This window comes from Populus trichocarpa, chromosome 1 (assembly GCF_000002775.5).
Source record: "Populus trichocarpa isolate Nisqually-1 chromosome 1, P.trichocarpa_v4.1, whole genome shotgun sequence".
Classification (NCBI taxonomy): Eukaryota; Viridiplantae; Streptophyta; class Magnoliopsida; order Malpighiales; family Salicaceae; genus Populus; species Populus trichocarpa.
Window position 1 is genome coordinate 39,095,637 of NC_037285.2, and position 19,803 is coordinate 39,115,439.

At 33.7% G+C, this 19,803-nt stretch overlaps 2 protein-coding genes and 2 long non-coding RNA genes across 4 annotated transcripts; 1 reads left to right on the plus strand and 3 right to left on the minus strand.

Annotated features, from left to right (window-relative positions):
- The first annotated feature begins 323 nt into the window (after positions 1–323).
- On the plus strand, positions 324–1,789 carry LOC112323591 (uncharacterized). The gene is made up of 2 exons (XR_002977030.2): positions 324–428; positions 1,122–1,789. It is a non-coding gene; the product is annotated as an uncharacterized LOC112323591 (long non-coding RNA).
- Positions 1,790–5,994: 4,205 nt separating this feature from the next.
- On the minus strand, positions 5,995–7,105 carry LOC18109599 (uncharacterized). Its single transcript, XM_006387821.3, has one exon. The coding sequence runs from the start codon at positions 6,975–6,977 to the stop codon at positions 6,255–6,257; it is 723 nt and encodes a 240-aa protein (XP_006387883.2). The 5' UTR covers positions 6,978–7,105; the 3' UTR covers positions 5,995–6,254.
- A 4,641-nt stretch (positions 7,106–11,746) lies between these two features.
- LOC18095384 (uncharacterized) lies at positions 11,747–12,466 on the minus strand. The gene is made up of 2 exons (XR_002979949.2): positions 12,176–12,466; positions 11,747–12,042 (listed from the first exon to the last, which is right to left on the minus strand). It is a non-coding gene; the product is annotated as an uncharacterized LOC18095384 (long non-coding RNA).
- Positions 12,467–15,873: 3,407 nt separating this feature from the next.
- On the minus strand, positions 15,874–18,754 carry LOC18095385 (uncharacterized). The gene has a single exon (XM_006369963.3). It carries the CDS (start codon positions 18,451–18,453, stop codon positions 16,261–16,263), a length of 2,193 nt encoding a protein of 730 aa, XP_006370025.2. The 5' UTR covers positions 18,454–18,754; the 3' UTR covers positions 15,874–16,260.
- Between the last annotated feature and the right edge of the window lie 1,049 nt (positions 18,755–19,803).

Genomic DNA, 19,803 nt, shown 5'->3' on the forward strand with positions numbered 1-19,803 from the left:
TACTTTGTTTTTCAGTTGACATGAAATTGTTATTTTATCCCGGTTAAGGGGTTGTTACAATATCGATTCAGATTCGATTATAGATGAATTATATTCTACAAAACATCGAAATATGTAACTTCAATAGTGAGTTTATTTTTACTTTTATTTTAATTTTATGTACTTTTAAATTTATTTTTTAATATTTTTTATAGTATATTTGAATTAAAACTTTATTGTTAATTTTAAAAATTTATGTACTTGAGTTAATAATTTATCTTAAAAAATTATATATTTATGTAATAGCTCCGGCTAGGAAAAATTCTTGCTCTGCCCTTATATATATATTGTTCACCAATTCAGGTTGTTACTAGTGTTCTTCTCACTGGTGCCTTCTCTGTTTCCTCTTCCGCTCTCTTCGACGCCGTGCTAAGCATTCTAAAGAAATGGTATTCTCCTTTACTTTTTTCTTTTCTTTTTTTGCTGTTATTGATTGCTCATATGGAAATTGGAATTAAAGAAAGTGACTTTGGGTTGGTGGGACTGTGTTTTTTGGCACAATGAAGTGGCTTTTCCCCATAACACAATTTTTGTCGCGTGTTAAAAATATGTTTCAGTTTGGGGTTTTAGGAGGTGGGTTTTGGTGGGATTTTGTTGCCTTGTTGTACTCTTTGAGGAATTTTGCGATACCCATTTATTGATTAAAAGATCAGTGGTTTATTGCTGTTACTTTCTTAAGGGAATTTGCAAATATGCGCTGTTTTAGTGCTAGATTTGGAATTTGATGGATTATAACTTCCATTGTCAACTTCTGAAACACACTAGCTTCTGGATTATTTCAATTCTCTTCAATCCGTAGTGTTTTGAGATTATGGAAATTCAGTTGAAAGCTAGAGTTTGTTGTTTCCCATGAAATCTTGGATTCACTCACATGTTATTATGATTCAATTTGAACTCTAAACAAGTTGTTGGATTTTATTTCCTTTCATTTCACTCATTTGATATTGTGATTATATTGTAATTTTGAAGGTTTCGATCCTATGCTTTTTACAAATTTAGTCATTGGTAGGTCCTGCTGCTGCTATCTTTTGACGTTGTGATTTAAGTTATGCAAGATAGTGTCATCTTTCTGCTATTTGCAGGGCTATTCTGAATGGTTTGTGCTACCTTGCAACATTTTTTCTTGGAATCAATTCTGTTGGTTTGTTCCTTTATTCTGCCAGGCTTGCTTTCAACTCTTTAATGGAAGGCGATACTGACAAAGAAAATGAAAGTAAAGTAGTGGTCAGTCAGGTTCACCAAATTCAACATCTGATAGTGCTACAGATGGAGCAGAGTTGACAAGTAGCCAGGGAGATCAAAATCCAGACAATATACAGAAATGAAAGAGAGAATTTACAGGAATAGGTTTCTGTTCTCATAACTTTTTTGTAATTAGAACAAAAAAAATCAGCATAATCAATCTTAGTCTTGCAACTATATTCTGGGGAAGGGGGAGAGAGAGGTTGATTTCAAGAGGGTTGGTAGAGTGATTCAAAATAAGGAAAGATCATTTAGCCAGGAACAGTTCACAGACATCGAGTTTAGCAGTAGATGATCTGACCATGGTTTGAACAGAAAGCCAGTAACTTCATTTGAAGTTGTCTTGTTTTTGAACTGAAGAGCCTGCTGCATATGATACAAAACTGGACACTGCACTTCACAGTATGAGCTCATCTACTCTTATTTCTATGATCTTTGAGATGCTCGTGGATGATATTTGTTGGAAATAAAAGCGGAAACAAAGAATAAGGAGGAATTGAAGGATAAATGGTAGAGCTACAGCTCAATACCAGAGGCAAATTTTGTTATATTTTCTTGTTGTTCTGCTCGCCTTTTATAGTACAAGGAAGAGTAAAAAAACTACAAAGTTTAATTAATGAAGAAGTAGAAACACTTTCTCTTAATAAAAGACCATAAAAGCTAATAAAAGACAACTGAAAAAGAACATAAAAGCTAATAAAAGATATTGAAAGTTACAAATTATATTTAACACCCCCTCTTAATTTGTAATCTTAAAAAATTCCTTGAATTGCGAACAGCTTTGGTGAGGACATCTACAAGTTGATCATAAGTGTTGATAAACTCTAGCTGGATCTCCTTTTTGCTGACCATCTCTCTAATGAAATGATTTCTCAACTCTATGTGTTTTGATCTTGCATGAAAAACAAGATTCTTAGTCATAGCAATGGATGACATATTATCACAGAAAATAGTGGTAGGATTAAGAATATTTTGCTGCAGATCACAAATGATTCTTCTCAACCAAACAGACTGACAAATGGCTTCATTTGCTGCAATATGCTCTGCCTTTGCAAAAGATAAGGCTATAGAATTCTGCTTCCTTGAACACTAAGAGATTACATTTGTTCCAAGACAAAACACATATCCAGATGTACTCTTACTATCATCATAGCTTCCTGCCCAATCACTATCAGAATAGCCAATCAACCTGTTTTCATCTTATTGTTTATACAAGATTCCATGATTCTTGGTTCCTTAAAGATATCGCAAGATCCTTTTAGCTGCTTCAAGGTGAAGTTTGCTGGGATTCTCTATAAATCTGGAGATAATGGTGACAGAATAAAGAATATCAGGTCTTGAATTTGTGAAGTAGATTAAGGACCCAATGAGGCATATCTCATTAAGCCAAGATCTGACATCTCAAATTCTTTCATCATAGCAGTCTTGAATTCTGCAACCATATCTTTACTTGTTCCTGCATAAATCAGATCATCAACATAGAGACAAACCATTAGAAAATCTTTTCCCTTCTTCTTTATATAGAGTGATGGTTCAGATTGACTTCTACTGAAACCATTCTGATGAAGATAAAAATCAATTTTATGATTTCACGCTCTTGGAGCCTGTTTTAATCCATATAGGGCTTTAAGAAGTCTGTAGACTTTCTCTTCTTCTCCTTTTAATTCATATCCAGGATGATGTTGAACATAGACTTCCTCTTACAATTCATCATTAAGAAATGCTGACTTAACATCAAGCTGAAACACCTGCAACTGAAGTTGTGTGGATAAAGCAAGAATGATTCTAATAGTTTCCATCCTTGCAACAGGTGCAAAGGTTTCTGTAAAATCAGCTCCAGGCTGCTGAGAATAGCCTTTAGCAACAATTCTAGCCTTATGCTTCTGAATGCTGCCATCTTTATTGTATTTAATCTTGAACACCCATTTTAATCCCACTACTTTCTTCTCCTGTGGCAGATCAACTAACTTACATGTTTGATTCTTTTTTATACTTATCATCTCTTCATTCATAGCTTTCCTCCATTCTTCCTTTCTTACTGCTTCTTCAAAATTATGAGGTTCACCTGAAAAGAAAGCAACATGACGAGTTGTATATGTCAGTTAATGAACGAACTCTTCTGGGAGGAGATTCTGAGTCTGATTCATCAATAGAACTTGATGAGCTTCCTCCATTCTGCGAAATTGAACCATTTCTGAGTTGAGAATTGGAAATATCAGGCTGCTCTAAAGCTTGAGGTAACTCCAGAATTGTCGTTTCAGGATTGACAGAATCTTCCCATTTCCAAGCAGTAGTTTCATCAAAGATAACATCTCTGGACAACAGTAACTGATCCTTTTTAGGATTAAAAAGTCGAAAACCTTTTGATTCATCACTATAACCAATGAAGATAAGCTTCTCCCCTTTCTCATCAAACTTGTCTCTGCTTTGAGAAGGAATAAGAGCATAAGCAATGCTCCCAAAAACTTTAAGATGGCTGACATTAGGCTTTCTTTTGTGCCATACTTCAAATGGAGTTTGATTTCTGACTGCCTTTGTTGGAGAACGATTGAGAATGTAAGTTGCAGTATTGACAGCTTCTGCCCAAAATTTGTTAGGAAGTCCTTTCCCTTTTAGCATGCTTCTTGCAATTTCTTTAATAGTTATGTTCTTCCTCTCTGCAACTCTATTTTGCTGCGGTGTATGTCTGACTGTAAGTTGCCTTTAAATGCCATTCTCTTTGCAGTAATCAAGAAAAGGCTTGTAAATGAACTCTCCTCCACGGTCTGTCCTTAGAGTCTTTATTTAGCACCCACTTTGCTTTTCTGCAAGAGCTTTGAATTGCAGAAAGACAGAGAAAGCATCTGATTTGTTGTTAAGAAAATAGATCCAGATCATTCTGGAAAAGTCATCAACAAAAAGTAGGAAATATCTCTTATTATTCAGAGATGGTGCTCGCATAGGACCACAAATGTCTACATGAACAAATTCAAGTGGTGCTTTGGCTCTCCATGCTGTCTTTGGAAAGGGAAACCGATGCATTTTTCCATACACACATCCTTCACAAATCCCAACTTGATTCTGGATATAAGGCAAACCAAAGACCATATCCTTCTTCTTCAATAACTGCAAGCCATTGTAATTTAAGTGCCTATATCTTAAGTGCCAAAGTTGAGAATCATCAAGATGTTCACTCCTTATAGCAACATGATTAAGCGATTTCATGTTAAAAGGAAAGATATTATTAGAACTCATCTTGACCACAACTACTTTCTTATTTGTGTTCTTATTATAAATCTTACACTGATCATCATCAAAAACCAGTCTAAAACCTCTTCTCATCATTTGTCCCACACTCAACAGATTCTGACCAATGCTAGGAGAGTAAAACACATCATGAATGCATTTTTTATTACCTTCATTTGAGTGGATTGCAACATCACCTCTTCCTTTGATCTTCACCCTTTTGTTGTCGCCAAGTTCAATATGAGAAGAAAACTCTTCATCAAGAGTATCAAAGCTTGAGCGATCACCAGTAATATGATGACTACAACCATTATCAAGATACCAGACTTCTTTTTCTTTGTGTTCTACATTCATGCAGGAATAGAACAATTGATCTTCTTCCTTTGAAAAATTTATTGTATTGTTCTCTTCATGGTATCTTCCTTGTCTTTGAGCCAGCAGTTTCTAATAGAGTGAGTGGAATTTTTACATCTGGGACACTTGTAGAAACAATCTTGAGTTTCATGACCAGTTCTCTTGCAAATAGAGCAATAGGAATTGCTGCCTATTCTTGGTTGAAAATTCGCTCTTCCTCTTCCTCTACTCCTACTTCTACCTCTGCTGTGATTCTGACTTTCTCCTGCTCTTCCATATGAGTCTTTTCTGTAAAGTGATCTTCCTCCTCTCTGATGATTAAAACTTGCTCCCCTCCTGCTAGAAAAATTGGCTTTGATCTGAAAAGCCTGCTCCATTGGTTGCTTGTTATACTGGTTCACCCTTTGTTCATGCGCTTCTAAAGATCCCATCAATTCATGAATTGAAAGTCTTGACAGATCTTTTGTTTCTTCAATAACAACAACTATATGTTCAAATTTTTGTAGCAAACTCCTGAGAATCTTCTCTACAATTCTTTTATCTGAAACATTGTCTCCACAACTTTTGATTTGATTGATAATTTCAGTGGTTCTAGAAGAGAAGTCTTTAACCAACTCACTATCCTTCATTGTAAGATTTTCAAACTCTCTCCATAAATTCTGCAGCCGAATAGAAATGGCTTTCTGAGAGCCTTGAAATTCATTTCTCAATATCTCTCATGCTTCTCTTGCCTTCTTAATAGAGAAGATCATGGGATAAATGGATTTGCTTACTCCTTGCTGTATTATTCTCAAGGCAGTTGCATTTCTCTGCACATTCTGCTTGTAATCTTTTACGTCTTCTTCTGACCAGTTTGTAGAAGATCCTTCCTGGGGTGGTTCTGCAAACCCCTCATCAACTAATGTCCATAAGTCTTGTGAAATGAAGATAGTCTCCATTTGAGAACTCCAATATTCGTAATGATATCCATCAAAGATAGGAATCTACGTGGTTGTATAGGAGAAGGTAGAAAGACTAGATGTAAGAAGCCATAGAAGAAACCACATGGCTCTGATACCATATCTATTAGAAATAAAAGCGGAAACAAAAATTAAGGAGGAATTGAAGGATAAATGGTAAAGCTACAACTCAATATCAGAGGCAAATCTTGTTATATTTTCCTTGTTCTGCTGACCTTTTATAGTACAAGGAAGAGTAAAAAAACTACAAAACTTAATTAATGAAGAAGTAGAAATATTTCCTCTTAATAAAAGACCATAAAAGCTAATAAAAGACAACTGAAAAAGACCATAAAAGCTAATAAAAGATTTTGAAAATTATAAATTATATTTAACAATATTATGGCTCTTGACCTGTTGATTTACCAACTCCATGTTTCTTTTCATTGCGCTCAATTACTGTTGCAAGTGCAGATGTACCTCCTCACTTATCCTCCTGAACATGCTATGACTCTTAGCAGATTTAAACTGATGGAATGGGGTTGAATTTGTGTCAGAAATGTTCAAAATCGCCACCAAAACCAATGACGTTACGAACATGGGTATTGGACCAAAAATCCACATCAGCAAATTTGTGGCAAAGTAGATCGCTCTTAACCCAATAGACCAAAAAGTGCTTCCTCTTATAACTGCCTTCTGCACGTAACTCACTGGTATATCACTATTTGGCATGCTGATAAGGAAGTTGGCATAGACTAAGGACCTCGCACATTGAAGAAAAGAAGCAAAAGCCACTAGGAAACATATGAGCAGGAAGATATACTTGACAGTGATGACTGATGAACTTGTATCACCATATACGACACTGTTTATGAAGATGTTATGAGAAGAGCTGACTACCAATGCTCCGATTAGAGAGCTTAGAGCTAGAGAGGTCGATGCCAAGAAAGTTGATGCTGTTATGGTGCTAGCTATTACTGTTAAATATAAACCCCTTTCTTTTCCCTCTACCTGCAATACTCTCTCAACCCAAGCCTTTCTGTAATGATTTTCGTGGCCAATGCCTGTGGTCTCCGGAGATCTTACACATCTGTGTAGAAGGTAGAGATGGTAGCCAGACATGATCATTAAACCTAGTGGCACCAGTACGAGGTCCAAGCACTCCTTTCTCCAAGCCATTCTCGAACACAACTAGGACTAGACACTTCAATCTTTCTGCCGGTTCGAGGTCTATTTTTGTTACAAGGTAGCAAAACAATGAACTCCATGGTGGAGTTGTTTAACCAAAGGCTTTCATATATTTTCTTCAAGAGATTGGTTGTTGATGATGACGGCTTCTTGATGACAATTCTCAAATTTATGCCCCCTCGCCATATGTTTATTACAACTTGCAAGTAAAGGGCCACAATCATTAATAATTTTATAGATCGGGGTGATGGCAATTATACACATAATGACACATGTAAGTTAAAATGACTCCATCTGTGATCACAAATAATATGGTATTTAAATAAATTAGTGGCTTGTTGAATAAAACGTATGATTATGAGATCAATAAAACGTATGACTTACGTGGAAGAAAAAATTCCTCTCTCCTCCATTCTGAGGAGAGATTAATTCTTAGGTTTTCTTTAACTACCATCATAGCATTTTTCGTTCTTTTTTCCATGTTTCTTTTAATAATCTTAGATTTAGATTTTGTGCCTTAAAACTTGAAGTTCTTATTTTGCAATAGATATTTTGTTTTGTAATATCCAATTTTTCTTACTCTCATGGGTTTTCTATGCAAAGGTTATTGATCTTGTTTAATGTATATTTTTTTGTATCTATCTAAATTAAGAGGATTTTGTAACTTAAAATTGGAATTTTAAGTTAACTGATTTAAACTATAAATTTAGTCCTAAATTAACTCATGTAATTTTAAATTTGAATTACAGAGTTACACGAGTATCAATATGATTAAATTCGCTTTCACACAAATCATTGTTCAACTAAAGAAATAACCAAATAATTAAAACAATCTGAATGTAAAGTAAACTCAATAATTTAAAAAATGAATACTTACATTCATAGAGTGATTCATTCTCTAATTACATCCACAAATTAAAACTCCTGGATAATGAAACAACTTCTCGGTATTTCTGGTTTATGGAATTGAAACTACAAGCTAGATTACAAAGAAAATTACAAGCCTACTTGAATATTACCTACAAAGTTATCGCATATTGTTCTATCTCCTATAGAATTACTGCCAGCAAGCTATCATTTACTCGTTATCAACCTACAATCACATACCTACTTGATAAATAGGTTTTGAAGATCCTGTAAACTTGATTGAATTGCAATACAGTTGTTGCTTTGTTAAGTTGTGTCCTCCTTTAATTTATTGTCTTGCCTCCTTTTTTAAATGAAAAAGTTCAAGATAACTTACATTAATTACTCACTCACTTTATTCCAAAATGACTTTTGGTAACTCATCCTATTCAAGGTAACTAACTACTCACTCATCCTATTCAAGATAACTAGCTACTCATAATTGAATTAAGAGGCCTTTTGTTAGCTATATTGGTAGGTTTTGATTTAACAAGCCTTTTGTTTATGATGAATTTTTTCGTTTGACTCGGTTGAATTTTTTATTTTAGTTCAACATGTTTCGGTAGGTTATTTTGGTTTTGAAAATCTAAAACCAAAACCAAACCAACTAAATTTGCTTAAAATTTTCTAATTGAAATTATCCAATAAATTTCAAAAACCATTTAAATTGGTTATTTTTGGATCAATATTTACAATTATTTTACATAATTAAATTAATTTACTAACATATAACTAAAACAACAGCAATAACAACAACACTAGAGTCGTGGCTTATTAAATGTTTTTCTTTCTAGAGTTTCGAGAGTCTCATGAGGTTTTTATTAGAGGTGGTAGCATTTTTCACTTCTGTTTCACTATTTTTCTTTCAATAATCTCATATTTAGCCTTTATGCATCTAGTTATGACTTTCTTGCTTTATAGTTTCTAGTTTATTTTGTTTTCTTACTCTCATGGGTCTTTTCTTTAGAGTTCGTGCTTTTTTTATTTTCTCGTACTCCTACAGAGTTTTAGGTTGAGTTTCATTCCATGGATCTGGATAGCTTACAGGCGATTTGATTGCCAACAATTCTTAACTTATACTAGATTTAAGATTAATTGGTTGATTTGTAAAATTATTACCTCTCTATCTATCTCTAAAATGCTTGAATTTATTTAAAACTACATAGACATAAATGATATAAATAAAACTAGGTATAAATAACTAAAATATATTAAAAAAATACAATATGTATTCTACTACAAAACTTATTCTACCAATTGTAATTGAGTTTGCTCTTTCTTTTTAGTAAATGGGAATTTAATAGATTAAATTTACATTTCTTAAATAAAAAAAACTTTTATAATTGTGAAACTCATATATGAGATACCAAATAATCGGCTATTATATTTTTTTTTAAAAAAAAAAAAAAACTAACTAGAATGTATTGAGTTTGCCTTGAATGATTTTTCTAGCATTATAACCTTTACCATAATGATATTATTTATAGATCAAATTATTTTATGTATTGGATTTCACTTAGTGTCTCTAATTTCACTGTATGTGTTCGAGATAGAATTATTTTTTTTAATATAAATAATGCTAATGAGATAACAAATCTTATATTTCACTAATATTTCATATATATTTTCTATTTATTCTTTTTTGATCAAGGAGGTCTAGGAATCTAAGGCCGGCCCAATCATCGCCAACTAGGGATTTGGGTTTGTTGAAAAATATCTATTTTGGCCAATAAATAAATTTTTTTTACCGATCTATTTTGAATTTGGATTTGAACTTGCTTTCAAATAATTTTTTGACATATAAAAATTAATTTTTACCAACCCATTTTATATTTGTCTAACCCATGAATGAAGTTTTTGAATAGTTCACGTATCCTAATTTAGAAAAAAAAATATTTATCATTCTGCATATTTATTAGATTTTATAAATTATTTATAAAATTTATTGAGATTTAGCCTATATTAAAAGGATTTTTTTTGGACTGACATTCAAAAACCTCTTTAAAAAAACTTCTTTTCTTTTTTAACTGTATAAAAAATAAATATTTTATTATTCACTTATGGTCATGGTGTTTAAGTTTAAATATCTTTTATTTAATAGTTTAAATTTTTAGATTCAAATTATTCACTCTTAATTTTTAACTTCAATCATGGTTTGTCAAGCATATTTTTTTCTGAACCGTTGCAAACGTAAGCAAATTTTTTGAATTAATTAAAACTATGGCCATAGTTCCTCTTAGGAAGAGATCACCATCCACTTGCATCTTCTTTTCAGAAAACTTGGGCCTTCCAAGAATCGCATCACTTAGAATAAGGTCTACCTTTAAGTTGTTTTGGTGATGTCATTAGATGGTTTCCAACGAGCTTTATTTATTCGTCATGCATATTAATTAACTAGTCAAATAACTCTTCTATCTGCACAACAAATGTCAAAAAAGTATTTTCGAGCAAATTAACGACTCCTTATTAGCTAGCTTTTTAGCTTGTTTATGTGTCTTGCACCTATCTTTGTGTTCTTGGCCTTCTTTAGAGTGATGAACTTCTTTTTCATCTCTGCCCATGATTGTATGGAGTTTGATGGTAGGTTTGAATACTAGTGAAAATCTATTTTAGCCGATGAAGACCCACAAAAAGCCATAGCCTCATAGTTTTGGTCCTTGGGCAGCATCCCCATACTGGTCTAGAAATTAACTTAGCAATGTGCTCTCTGGCTAGTACTCGTATTGTCTTCTCTTGAAAACTACTTAAAGACATTAATCTTGGCCCCTCTGGGAATCAGACGATGGAATCTATCCAATTAGGGTAGAGCTTTTTGTATATTAGGTTAGGAGCATCATTGATATTAAATGATTCCCATTGCTTGAAGATGTTGGACTAGGTCAACCCAAGCAATCAAGGCTTTAGCGGGTAGGTTGGGGATTCTATTATGAGCATGTGGATATTGTTATTGAGGCTAGAAATACTAATTATTATATAGTCGGTAAGGTGGAAGAAGTTGCAGGTACTATTTCATAATTTCACGGGTGCAGCCTACTGATAAGGTTAAACATAGAATAGATAAGCATAGATCCAGGTAAGGGGTTGCCCACCATGCTGACGACCATATACACGAGGTTGAGCCGGTTTAGGACATGGTGAAGTTATCTCAAGCGCAGCTATGTAGTCTGAGTTCACAAGGGGTATAACATAGAGACTAGAGGAGGCAGAGCAATTGGTACTGATTGTTGAGCAGTCTGAGCTTGCTTGATTTTAGCCAAGCGATCAAACATATACTGCATCGTCTTGTTAAAGGTAAGTGAGTGATATTTGGCCAATGAGGGTATGCTAGAACAAATTCAGTAAATGTCCAGAGATATTTGGTATTCTCACAATTCTTAGTAGTTTGCATCCCTTGCTAGTAAATCATCTTCTTAGGATTCTTATATATTAGACTCCATAACAGTGTTCCATCGGGCATGTCAGGTTATTCATTACCAATATAAATACCTCTCTTCCTTGGAGGAGCTTTAAAACCTTTATTGTTCTTACAACTCAATCCGTAATGAGGCAACAACTACTTCGCAATCAAGGCAAGATTATGAATTATCCAAGAAAATTTGAGACATTAAGTCCACATAAGCAAGGATAAGAGAAGTAATCCTAAGAACAATGATCGTCATATACACAATATATAGACTAGATTTAACCACAAAAGTGAAATTAAGTTGTAAACTCAAGAGTTTATATTAGTCGTATAAATCATAAGGGTTAACATAAGCTTAAAACTATGAATAATTGCTATGAAGACTGCAAGCATGGGCCTCATTGTCTCAAATATTCTACCCTGCCCGTATATAACGAGCTGGACAGTGGAGGAGAAGAAGGAAATTATATTTTTTTCTAGACATAATAATTCCAGATTCAAGAAATAGAACCACTGATCATTCATGTTTCATAGAATGGCAATAAAAAAAAGGGGGGGAATGTAAGAAAGGCTGGACAAAGATTCCTTTCAATATTTGCAAGAAAAAAGAAGAAGAAAAGGACAATGAGAAGCTGTTTGAGCACTACTAATAAAGCATCCCATTGTAGATCCCCTCCGAGGCAAAGGCAGACACAAGCAGCTCAGTCTGTACGACTTTCTTGTTTTGCACTATCAATCCGTGCCACTCTACACAGAAAACAACAAAGTAAGCCGAAGAGATAAGAGAAAATCTTTGGCTGGAAAGGCTGGAATCTCTGGTAAAGAAAACGCAGCCCACTAAAAAATCGATTGCCTTGGAACTTGATCCGTACATACACACCTCTGGCTTGCAGAGACCGGTGTTTTTGGAATCCAGCAAGACATCATTGAATTAGCAATCCTTGCTTTGAGAAGGAGACATTTTGCTTATGCAAAATGATAATTTTGGATTCAGACATGAACGTCCTAAAGTAGAGGGTTTGGATTTAATTATGTATCCAAACAAATGCTTGATGAATTTGACATGGAAGATCGATATGGATTAGTGGTACAGCGTGCATTTTCCCCCTTGGACAAGACTTTAGTATCTTTGGGACAAAGGGATCCAAAAGAGTCTTCAAGGGGAAGCAAAGGAAATTCAGGCACTTGAGTTGACATATATACAAGTAACCCACTCTACAAAGATATAAAAAAGCTAGTAAACCTAAAATCTAATGGACGCGTGAACGATGCATTTTAAAAATATTAAGATTATAACATAATATAGGGATATAATGAAACAATTTAGACCAACATACAACTAGATTTATAAGACTGTAATAACCTCGTAAAATGCTAAAAGAAACTCTCTCTCTATTAATTATTGAAATTCAGTCATCATTTCTCTAAACCTAAGATCGATTTTTTTGTGGTTGGAATCGGTGTCAACATAAACTTCTCTCTACTACCAGAATATGACCATCCTTTCTCTCTCTATTCTTTAACATCAAAATCGATCTTTTTCATTGTTGGAATTGGTGCTAACAAGAATTTTATCTCTCTATTATTGGAATCCAATCATTCTCTCTCTTCTCTCTCTTCCAAGAAACTAAAAAATAAAAGTAATGGAGTTTCGTATCAAAATTGAATTTCAAAAATGTTAACGAACTGAAAAGGTATAATTGGAAAAATAGAAGGATGAAAATGAATTATTTTGCACAAACTTTGAAACAACCACGTATTTTACCTATTTTTTTCACTTTGATCCCTTGTTTTTCTATTTTGTCAATCATTAACAACTGAACTTAAACTGGCATTAAATTTTGTTTTAAAATAGTGAAATTAAAAAAAAAAATTTCATTGCACAACAAGTACATAGTGCACTACCTAATTAAATATTTTATTAAAAATAAAGATTTGTAATGATATAATTTTCAGAGAGATTGATCAGATTTTCATCCTTGATTTGATCTAACGAGCGTGAGTCAATAAGAAGAACCAACTATACTTGTCAATTTATCAGGCCAATACAATCTAAAGCAGAGCTGCAGGAACAATATTTATGATTGTAAAGAACTGGAGATGCAGAGCATAACGTTTAAGATTGCAAACACTTATGCTCCAATATCCTCGCTTGAATTAGTTCTTTTCATGAATAAAATGTTCAAGGTCTTCAAGACATAACACAATGTAACATTTCCATCCAAACATTCAACTAGGAGAATTCTCAAACAGATGCTGGGCCATTAAATTAAATTAAATTAAATTAAAAACCCCTCGAGGGGAAGGGAAGTTGTTGTAGCTCTAGGGACAAATCACTATTCATTGGAAATTAATTTGATGAAATTGTTTGTCTAAAGGTTTATACATGGTTAGGTTAGTAATTTTTTTCACAATAAGATTATTGATTTGCCACTACAATATAATAATAATAAAAAAGTATAATGCCTTTTCAATAAGGGGTGTTATGGAATTTGAAATTTTTTCAAAATAATAAAATTATTTTGTTGGCAATATAACTCTCTCACGAGAGTTTTTTTAGATGGAGTGTGCAGGACCGTCCAACTACCAAACATATTTGTCATTCTCTTCCTAATAAAATTATGCATGTACCAAACGCACCTCTATTTTTTTTTTTTTTTTTGTCGATAACCTTTCTTCTTCTTTTTTCCTCTTTCCCCTATTGGAATTCAGCGTCAAAGCAGTATAGCATTTGACTTTATTACCCACAATTGGTGATTTATGTTGGCAAAGCAGTATAATTTTTGGTCGATGTTGTAACGAAAAAGAAAGAAGAAGAAACAATTATTAGCCAAAAAAACAATAGAAAATCAAAACCATCTAGGTAGTGGCCCAGTGATAAGAGCTTGGGACCAAGAGGTTTGCTTCCTCTGTAGTCTCAGGTTCGAACCCTGTGGTTGTAAATATGATGGTCACTGGAGGCTTACATGGTCGTTAACTTCAGGGCCCATGGGATTAGTCTAGGTGCGCGCAAGCTGGCCCGGACACCCACGTTAAACTAAAAAACAATAGAAAATCATAACCAATCATTAAGATGTGTAGTTAATCAGTGTGGCAGACATTATTATTATTATTATTATTTTCTTTTTATTAGGTGTTATTACAGGTCACGAAAATGTGTAATAAGAGACAACACGTCCCAATTATTTCACGTCCATGGGATTCAGACAACAAAACGCTAAATGCAAATTGATCGGTTTCTCAATTATTACATTGTCGAGATTGTGCTCCATTGTCTAATATTTCCCCCACTTTGATGCTTTTAGTTGCATGCATGGATGCCGCTATCTCCAAAGAAAACTGTTACCAATAAAAGGCAACGAATTTCAAATTAAGAGGGTGTTTGATATTGTGATATTTTTATAATTATAATATAAAAAATTAAGTTTAGAAAAATCATTTTTAGTTATGATTGTTTAATTAAAATACGTGTTTGATTAAAATTACGATTGAAATTATTGTTCAATAAAAAGTATGTCCAAGATGTTTGGTTAAAATAATGATTGAAATTGATGTTGATAATAAAATGATCTAAAAGTTTATTTATTAATTTTTTTTATTTTGTAATTATATTAATGTGCATTTTATTATTAATATATTGTAAAAACAACCGTGCGAATTAGAACACCAATTTTATTACCCCATTAAACTTACTGCAATGCCATCATAAATATAATTCATATATGTCATCATAAATATAATTCATATAGGAAGACCTCTAGTTTTCATGAAACAACATCAAATAAAAAATATTTCATTAACAAAATCGAGATGGGGATCAAATTATATAAATTATTAGTGAGAATTAAATCATATATATATTTTTATAATTTACAGATACAAAAACTTGAGTCTGGGTAGCAAATTCAACAATAATAAAATACAACTCAATGAAAAGCAAAAGAGAAGTGCAGCGAAAACATTTGGAAGTAGTTTTTCAAAAACTGAGTTCAAAACTCATTTATTGGTGGGCTCAGGAATAAAAATTGTGTTTTATTTTGTAACCAAACGGGATGCAATCATGGTTAAGTTAAAAAACATGTGCAAACGCGTAGCGAAACAAGCTTAATTTATTTATATTGTGGTTTTTTTATAAAAAAAAATTTGAAAATTGTTTTTTAAAATTAATTTTTTTATTATTATTTTGAATCATTTTTTAATATATTAATAACAAGAATAATTTTTTTAAAAAAAATATTATTTTAATATATTTATAAATAAAAACACTTTAAATATCGACCCAAATCACAAATCACAAACACTACCGGTAATCATCAAACCATACTATCTTTAAGATCCGAGCTTGAATTATTCTTTAACATAACTAATCAAACATCACTTATTTGCCGTAAAAATCTTATTTTATAAAATTTTAAAAAATTCTTGTTAAAATTAATTTTTTAAGTGTTCGTAGATCGTATTAATATGCCTCAAATTAATTATTCTTTCCCATTAATTTTTATAAAATTATTATTTTAATATATTTTCAAATAAAAAAAACAATTTAATTCAAAAATCATTTCCAAAAGCCTCCCAGCATCATGATAACAACAACATGCATTAATAATTCAATATCAAATCATTGCTTAACTGTCTGTTTCATCAGTCCCAGAATCTCACCAATCCAACGGGCCAAAATTGACCCCTAGTGGACCATACAGTAGTAACATGCACTCTACTCCACTCCACTAATATTTCCACCATGTCGTCACAAACACATGATGCTGCCTTATCTTAGAGGACAAAAAAGAAACAAAAGAGGTTTGCTTCAAATAATGGGAAAGTAAGATTTACAAGAACGCATGGCAGTAAAAAAGAGTAAAAGCACCGCTACCAATACTACAAAAACTACCCTTACGAACTTACCGCACTCTTTTTTAACTTTTAAGCAGGAGCCCTTTAATTTTATTACCATCGACATGGCCTTTAAAACCCAACACCAGCCGCGCCGACCCCAAGCGTAGCCGCTGCTCCATGAGGCTCGAGCTTCCTATTCATCCAGAAACAAGCCTCCGGGGCAAGCTTAGAAGCTGACCTCATTGGTTCAGACTTGCAGCGCGTCAGAACAAATGGATCGTATGCCCTGGCTCCCACCAGCTTCTGCTCTATCATTGTGGACATGGACTCTGTCCCGGCTCCATGAGCCGGCGGCTTACCCGGATATGAACAAGAAGACCTAGCTGGCTGCTGCAAGTTGTTGTTGTTGTTGTTGTTGATGCTGTTACTATTATGCACCTGCGCAGGATTACTGTCGATGCTGGCTCTTTTCTTGGGCTCATCTTTACCGTCCGCTTTATTGACTGGCCTTGAATGCTCTGGTAACCATCTGATGAAGTCCGTAGTGCAAACCCAAGTTTCTTTGGATACCTCCATTGACAGCTTGGGCTCACACATCATTAACAGCAGGCAATCTGGTAACAGTGGTTGACTACTATCTCTTTTCTTTGACTTGACACCCGTACCCGTTTGACCAGCTTCCTGGGTTTTTGGGTCTTCGGGTTCGGATCTTTCATGGGTCACTGTCTGTTCTTCCTCCTCTTGCTCGGTCTCTTTCTCTTCCTTTGACTCTTGTACTTGTGATTCAGCAACAGAACGTGGCTCTGGTTCTTGGTCCTGCAAGTCTTTGACAGCAACCTCTAAGCTTTCTTGTTCGAACTGTGCAGACACTGAATTCTCCTCAATGTCATCACTGAAGTCCACTACATGTTCTTGTTCTGCTTCGAGTGTTCTGTCTTCTTGATTATCCTCATTTTCTTTAACCATCTTGTTTTCATTTTCGTGATTCATCAAGGCCTCTGGATCTGCAATTTCTTGATCGTGTGAAGACTGATCACTGCATAGACTAACAGATTCTTGTGTTGTGGCTGTTGGCTGCAAGTTCATGACCTCAAGAATTTCTGGTTCCTCTTCTTGCTTCACCGGACTCCCTTCTTGTAGAACCCCATCGATGTTCTCATCTGTGCTTCTGACTTGTTGGCTATCTGCTCCACCTTCGCCTTCCAAAAGAGCCAAACCTACTCCAGTTTCTTGAGTATGCTGCTCTTCAACAGTTTCGAAAGAGACCAGATTTTCAGCCACAAACAAATCCTCCTTGTGCTCCCTAATACTTTCTTGCACAACTTTTATTTGCTCTTCCTCTTCATGACCTGGCCCAACTTCTCTTTTATCTTCTACATTGATACGCTTTTCTTCTTCTACTCCCAAATTTCTATCCTTTTCATTATCTTCTTGCTCATCTTCTTCAACTTGTGGAGCAGGTGCTTCCCAAAACTTATTAGCTAGAGCAGCCATTTTAACAGGATCAGATCTACACCTCATCAACAACAAAGCATTCTTTGGTGGTATACAAATATTTACCCTTGCTTCTTCCTCTTCTTGCAAACCCTCATTTCCTCCAAATTTCTCGTCTTTAAATTCAATCTCTTCATAAACATGTCTCCTATAGCTCCTCCTCCTCTCATCTCTTTCCTCTTCGACTTCTTCTCCAACCACCAACTCTATCTCCCTCCCTTTCCCTTCTTCCTCTTGCACTGCCACCAACCACCTAGCAAACACCGCCCCACAAGAGCTACTGCCATTGTTATTAGATCCTGCTGCCGCTGCCTTCTCTTCTTTCTCTTTTTCACTTGCCGTGCATGAAGAACGGCAAGGTAAAAAGCAATTAAACTCAGCTCCAAAAGTCCTTAAAGCTTCACATATAGTCACAGGCAAATGCACCCATCTTGGATTCCTGGGTGACAAATCCTCTTGTTGCTGCTGCTGATTCAAGAACTGATTGTTAATCAAATCTTGATGATTATTGCTCCCTTCAAAAGCATTGCTGTTTTGGTCTACTCTTCTAAAACTTATCTCCCCTCTCTTCTCTGATCTTGTTCTCAGTTTATTGCCTTGTTTCTTGGTCTTTACTCTCACTTGACCAATGCAAGTAACCTTTGGAGAAGAGGGTTCAGGATTTTCAAAAGCACAGCCACGTTTCTTGCCATTAGTAGGGAACATTGGTGAAGCATGGCCACCTTTCATGCTGCCATTGCTTCTAAGCCTTCTAATTGTGTTGTTGTTACCAGTGCTACTGTTATTGTTGCTGTTGCTTCGATGGAGTCTGTCTACAAATGTATCCATGTATTTTTGTTTCTTTCTTGGTGGTTTAGTGATCGATCATGGAGGAGAGGAGGGTAATAATGTAAGATTTTAAAGAGCGAAAGAGAGATTTTTATTGATTGGTTTAGTGAATGGAAATAAAGGGAAACTCTGATGGGAAATAATGGTGTTCTTTCTTTGGTTTGGTTGTATGATGTGTGGTTTGCACAGAGCTCGTACAGATAGATGCAGGTGGATTAATGAAGCGAGAGTGACAGGGAAAGAGAGAGGGAGGGGCAATAGAGGATTTATCAATTCAATGGAAGATTTTAAACAATAAAGTGCTCCTTGTCTCTAGCAACAGTAAATGCTAGATACTTACTTGCCTTTAGATTTTTTTACAAAAATAAAAAAGTTGTATATAATGAATTTTTTTACATGTTTTTATAGTTAAAAAAATATAATTAAAAGTAAAAATTTTATGTTTATATATAATTAAATAAATAAAAAACAAAGTGTGTTAATAAATAAAAAAACATAAATGATAACTAAAAAAATAAAAGATAGATGTAGATCAAGATATTTAATCTCGTAAGCCGAGATATTTATTCAGTTGTATTTGCTAAATTTATTTATTGAAATGATTTTTTATTCAAGTAAATGATAATAGAAATAGAGACACAAATTAAATTGATTGAATAAAATAAAAGAGAAAAAAAATATTATACAAGATTGCATATATTAGAAATATTATCTGAAAATAATTTTTTTATTTTAAAAAATAAAATTCATCTATACAAAAGATTAAAAAAATTATAGATAAATTATAAAAACTCTTCAAAATTTAAATACATAACAAAAAGAAATAATCGTCATTTAAAATAGGTTCCCTAAACAAAATGAAATAGAGAATGAGTATTAATCTAAATGTAAAAAAAAAATAGAGAAAAAAACCGTATAAAAAAAAGAATTAATTTAAAATAAGAGTTAGAAAAAAAATAAATAAAAGAAGCAAAGGTCTGGCGTTGTTGGACCTGACAAGCCAACCTAGCTCATTTTATCAGGGCCCGCGCAACTAGGCCCTTATATATTCCGCCCCAAATGTTTTTGGAAAAAAAAATCAGATGACGCGTTATCTTATTTTTTTCAAATTTCAACCACTATGGTTGCCAGAAAATTGAGGCTTATGTTTTTTTAACTCAAAAACCTGTTTTTCAATCTATTTTTAACCCAAAACAACTTAGTAACCGTGATAAACTTATTCATAACCTCAAAAGAACCAAAAAACCTTCTCAAAAACTAAAATCAACCCGAAATCAAATATCAAACTGAGCTCAGATCTGTTGTTTTCACAAACTTTAAAAGAAAAAAAAAACACTTAATATAAACTCT

Excerpts from the sequence above, each read along its gene's own strand:
- LOC18109599 (XM_006387821.3), bottom strand. The coding sequence starts at position 6,977 with ATGGCTTGGAGAAAGGAGTGCTTGGACCTCGTACTGGTGCCACTAGGT.
- LOC18095385 (XM_006369963.3), bottom strand. The coding sequence starts at position 18,453 with ATGGATACATTTGTAGACAGACTCCATCGAAGCAACAGCAACAATAAC.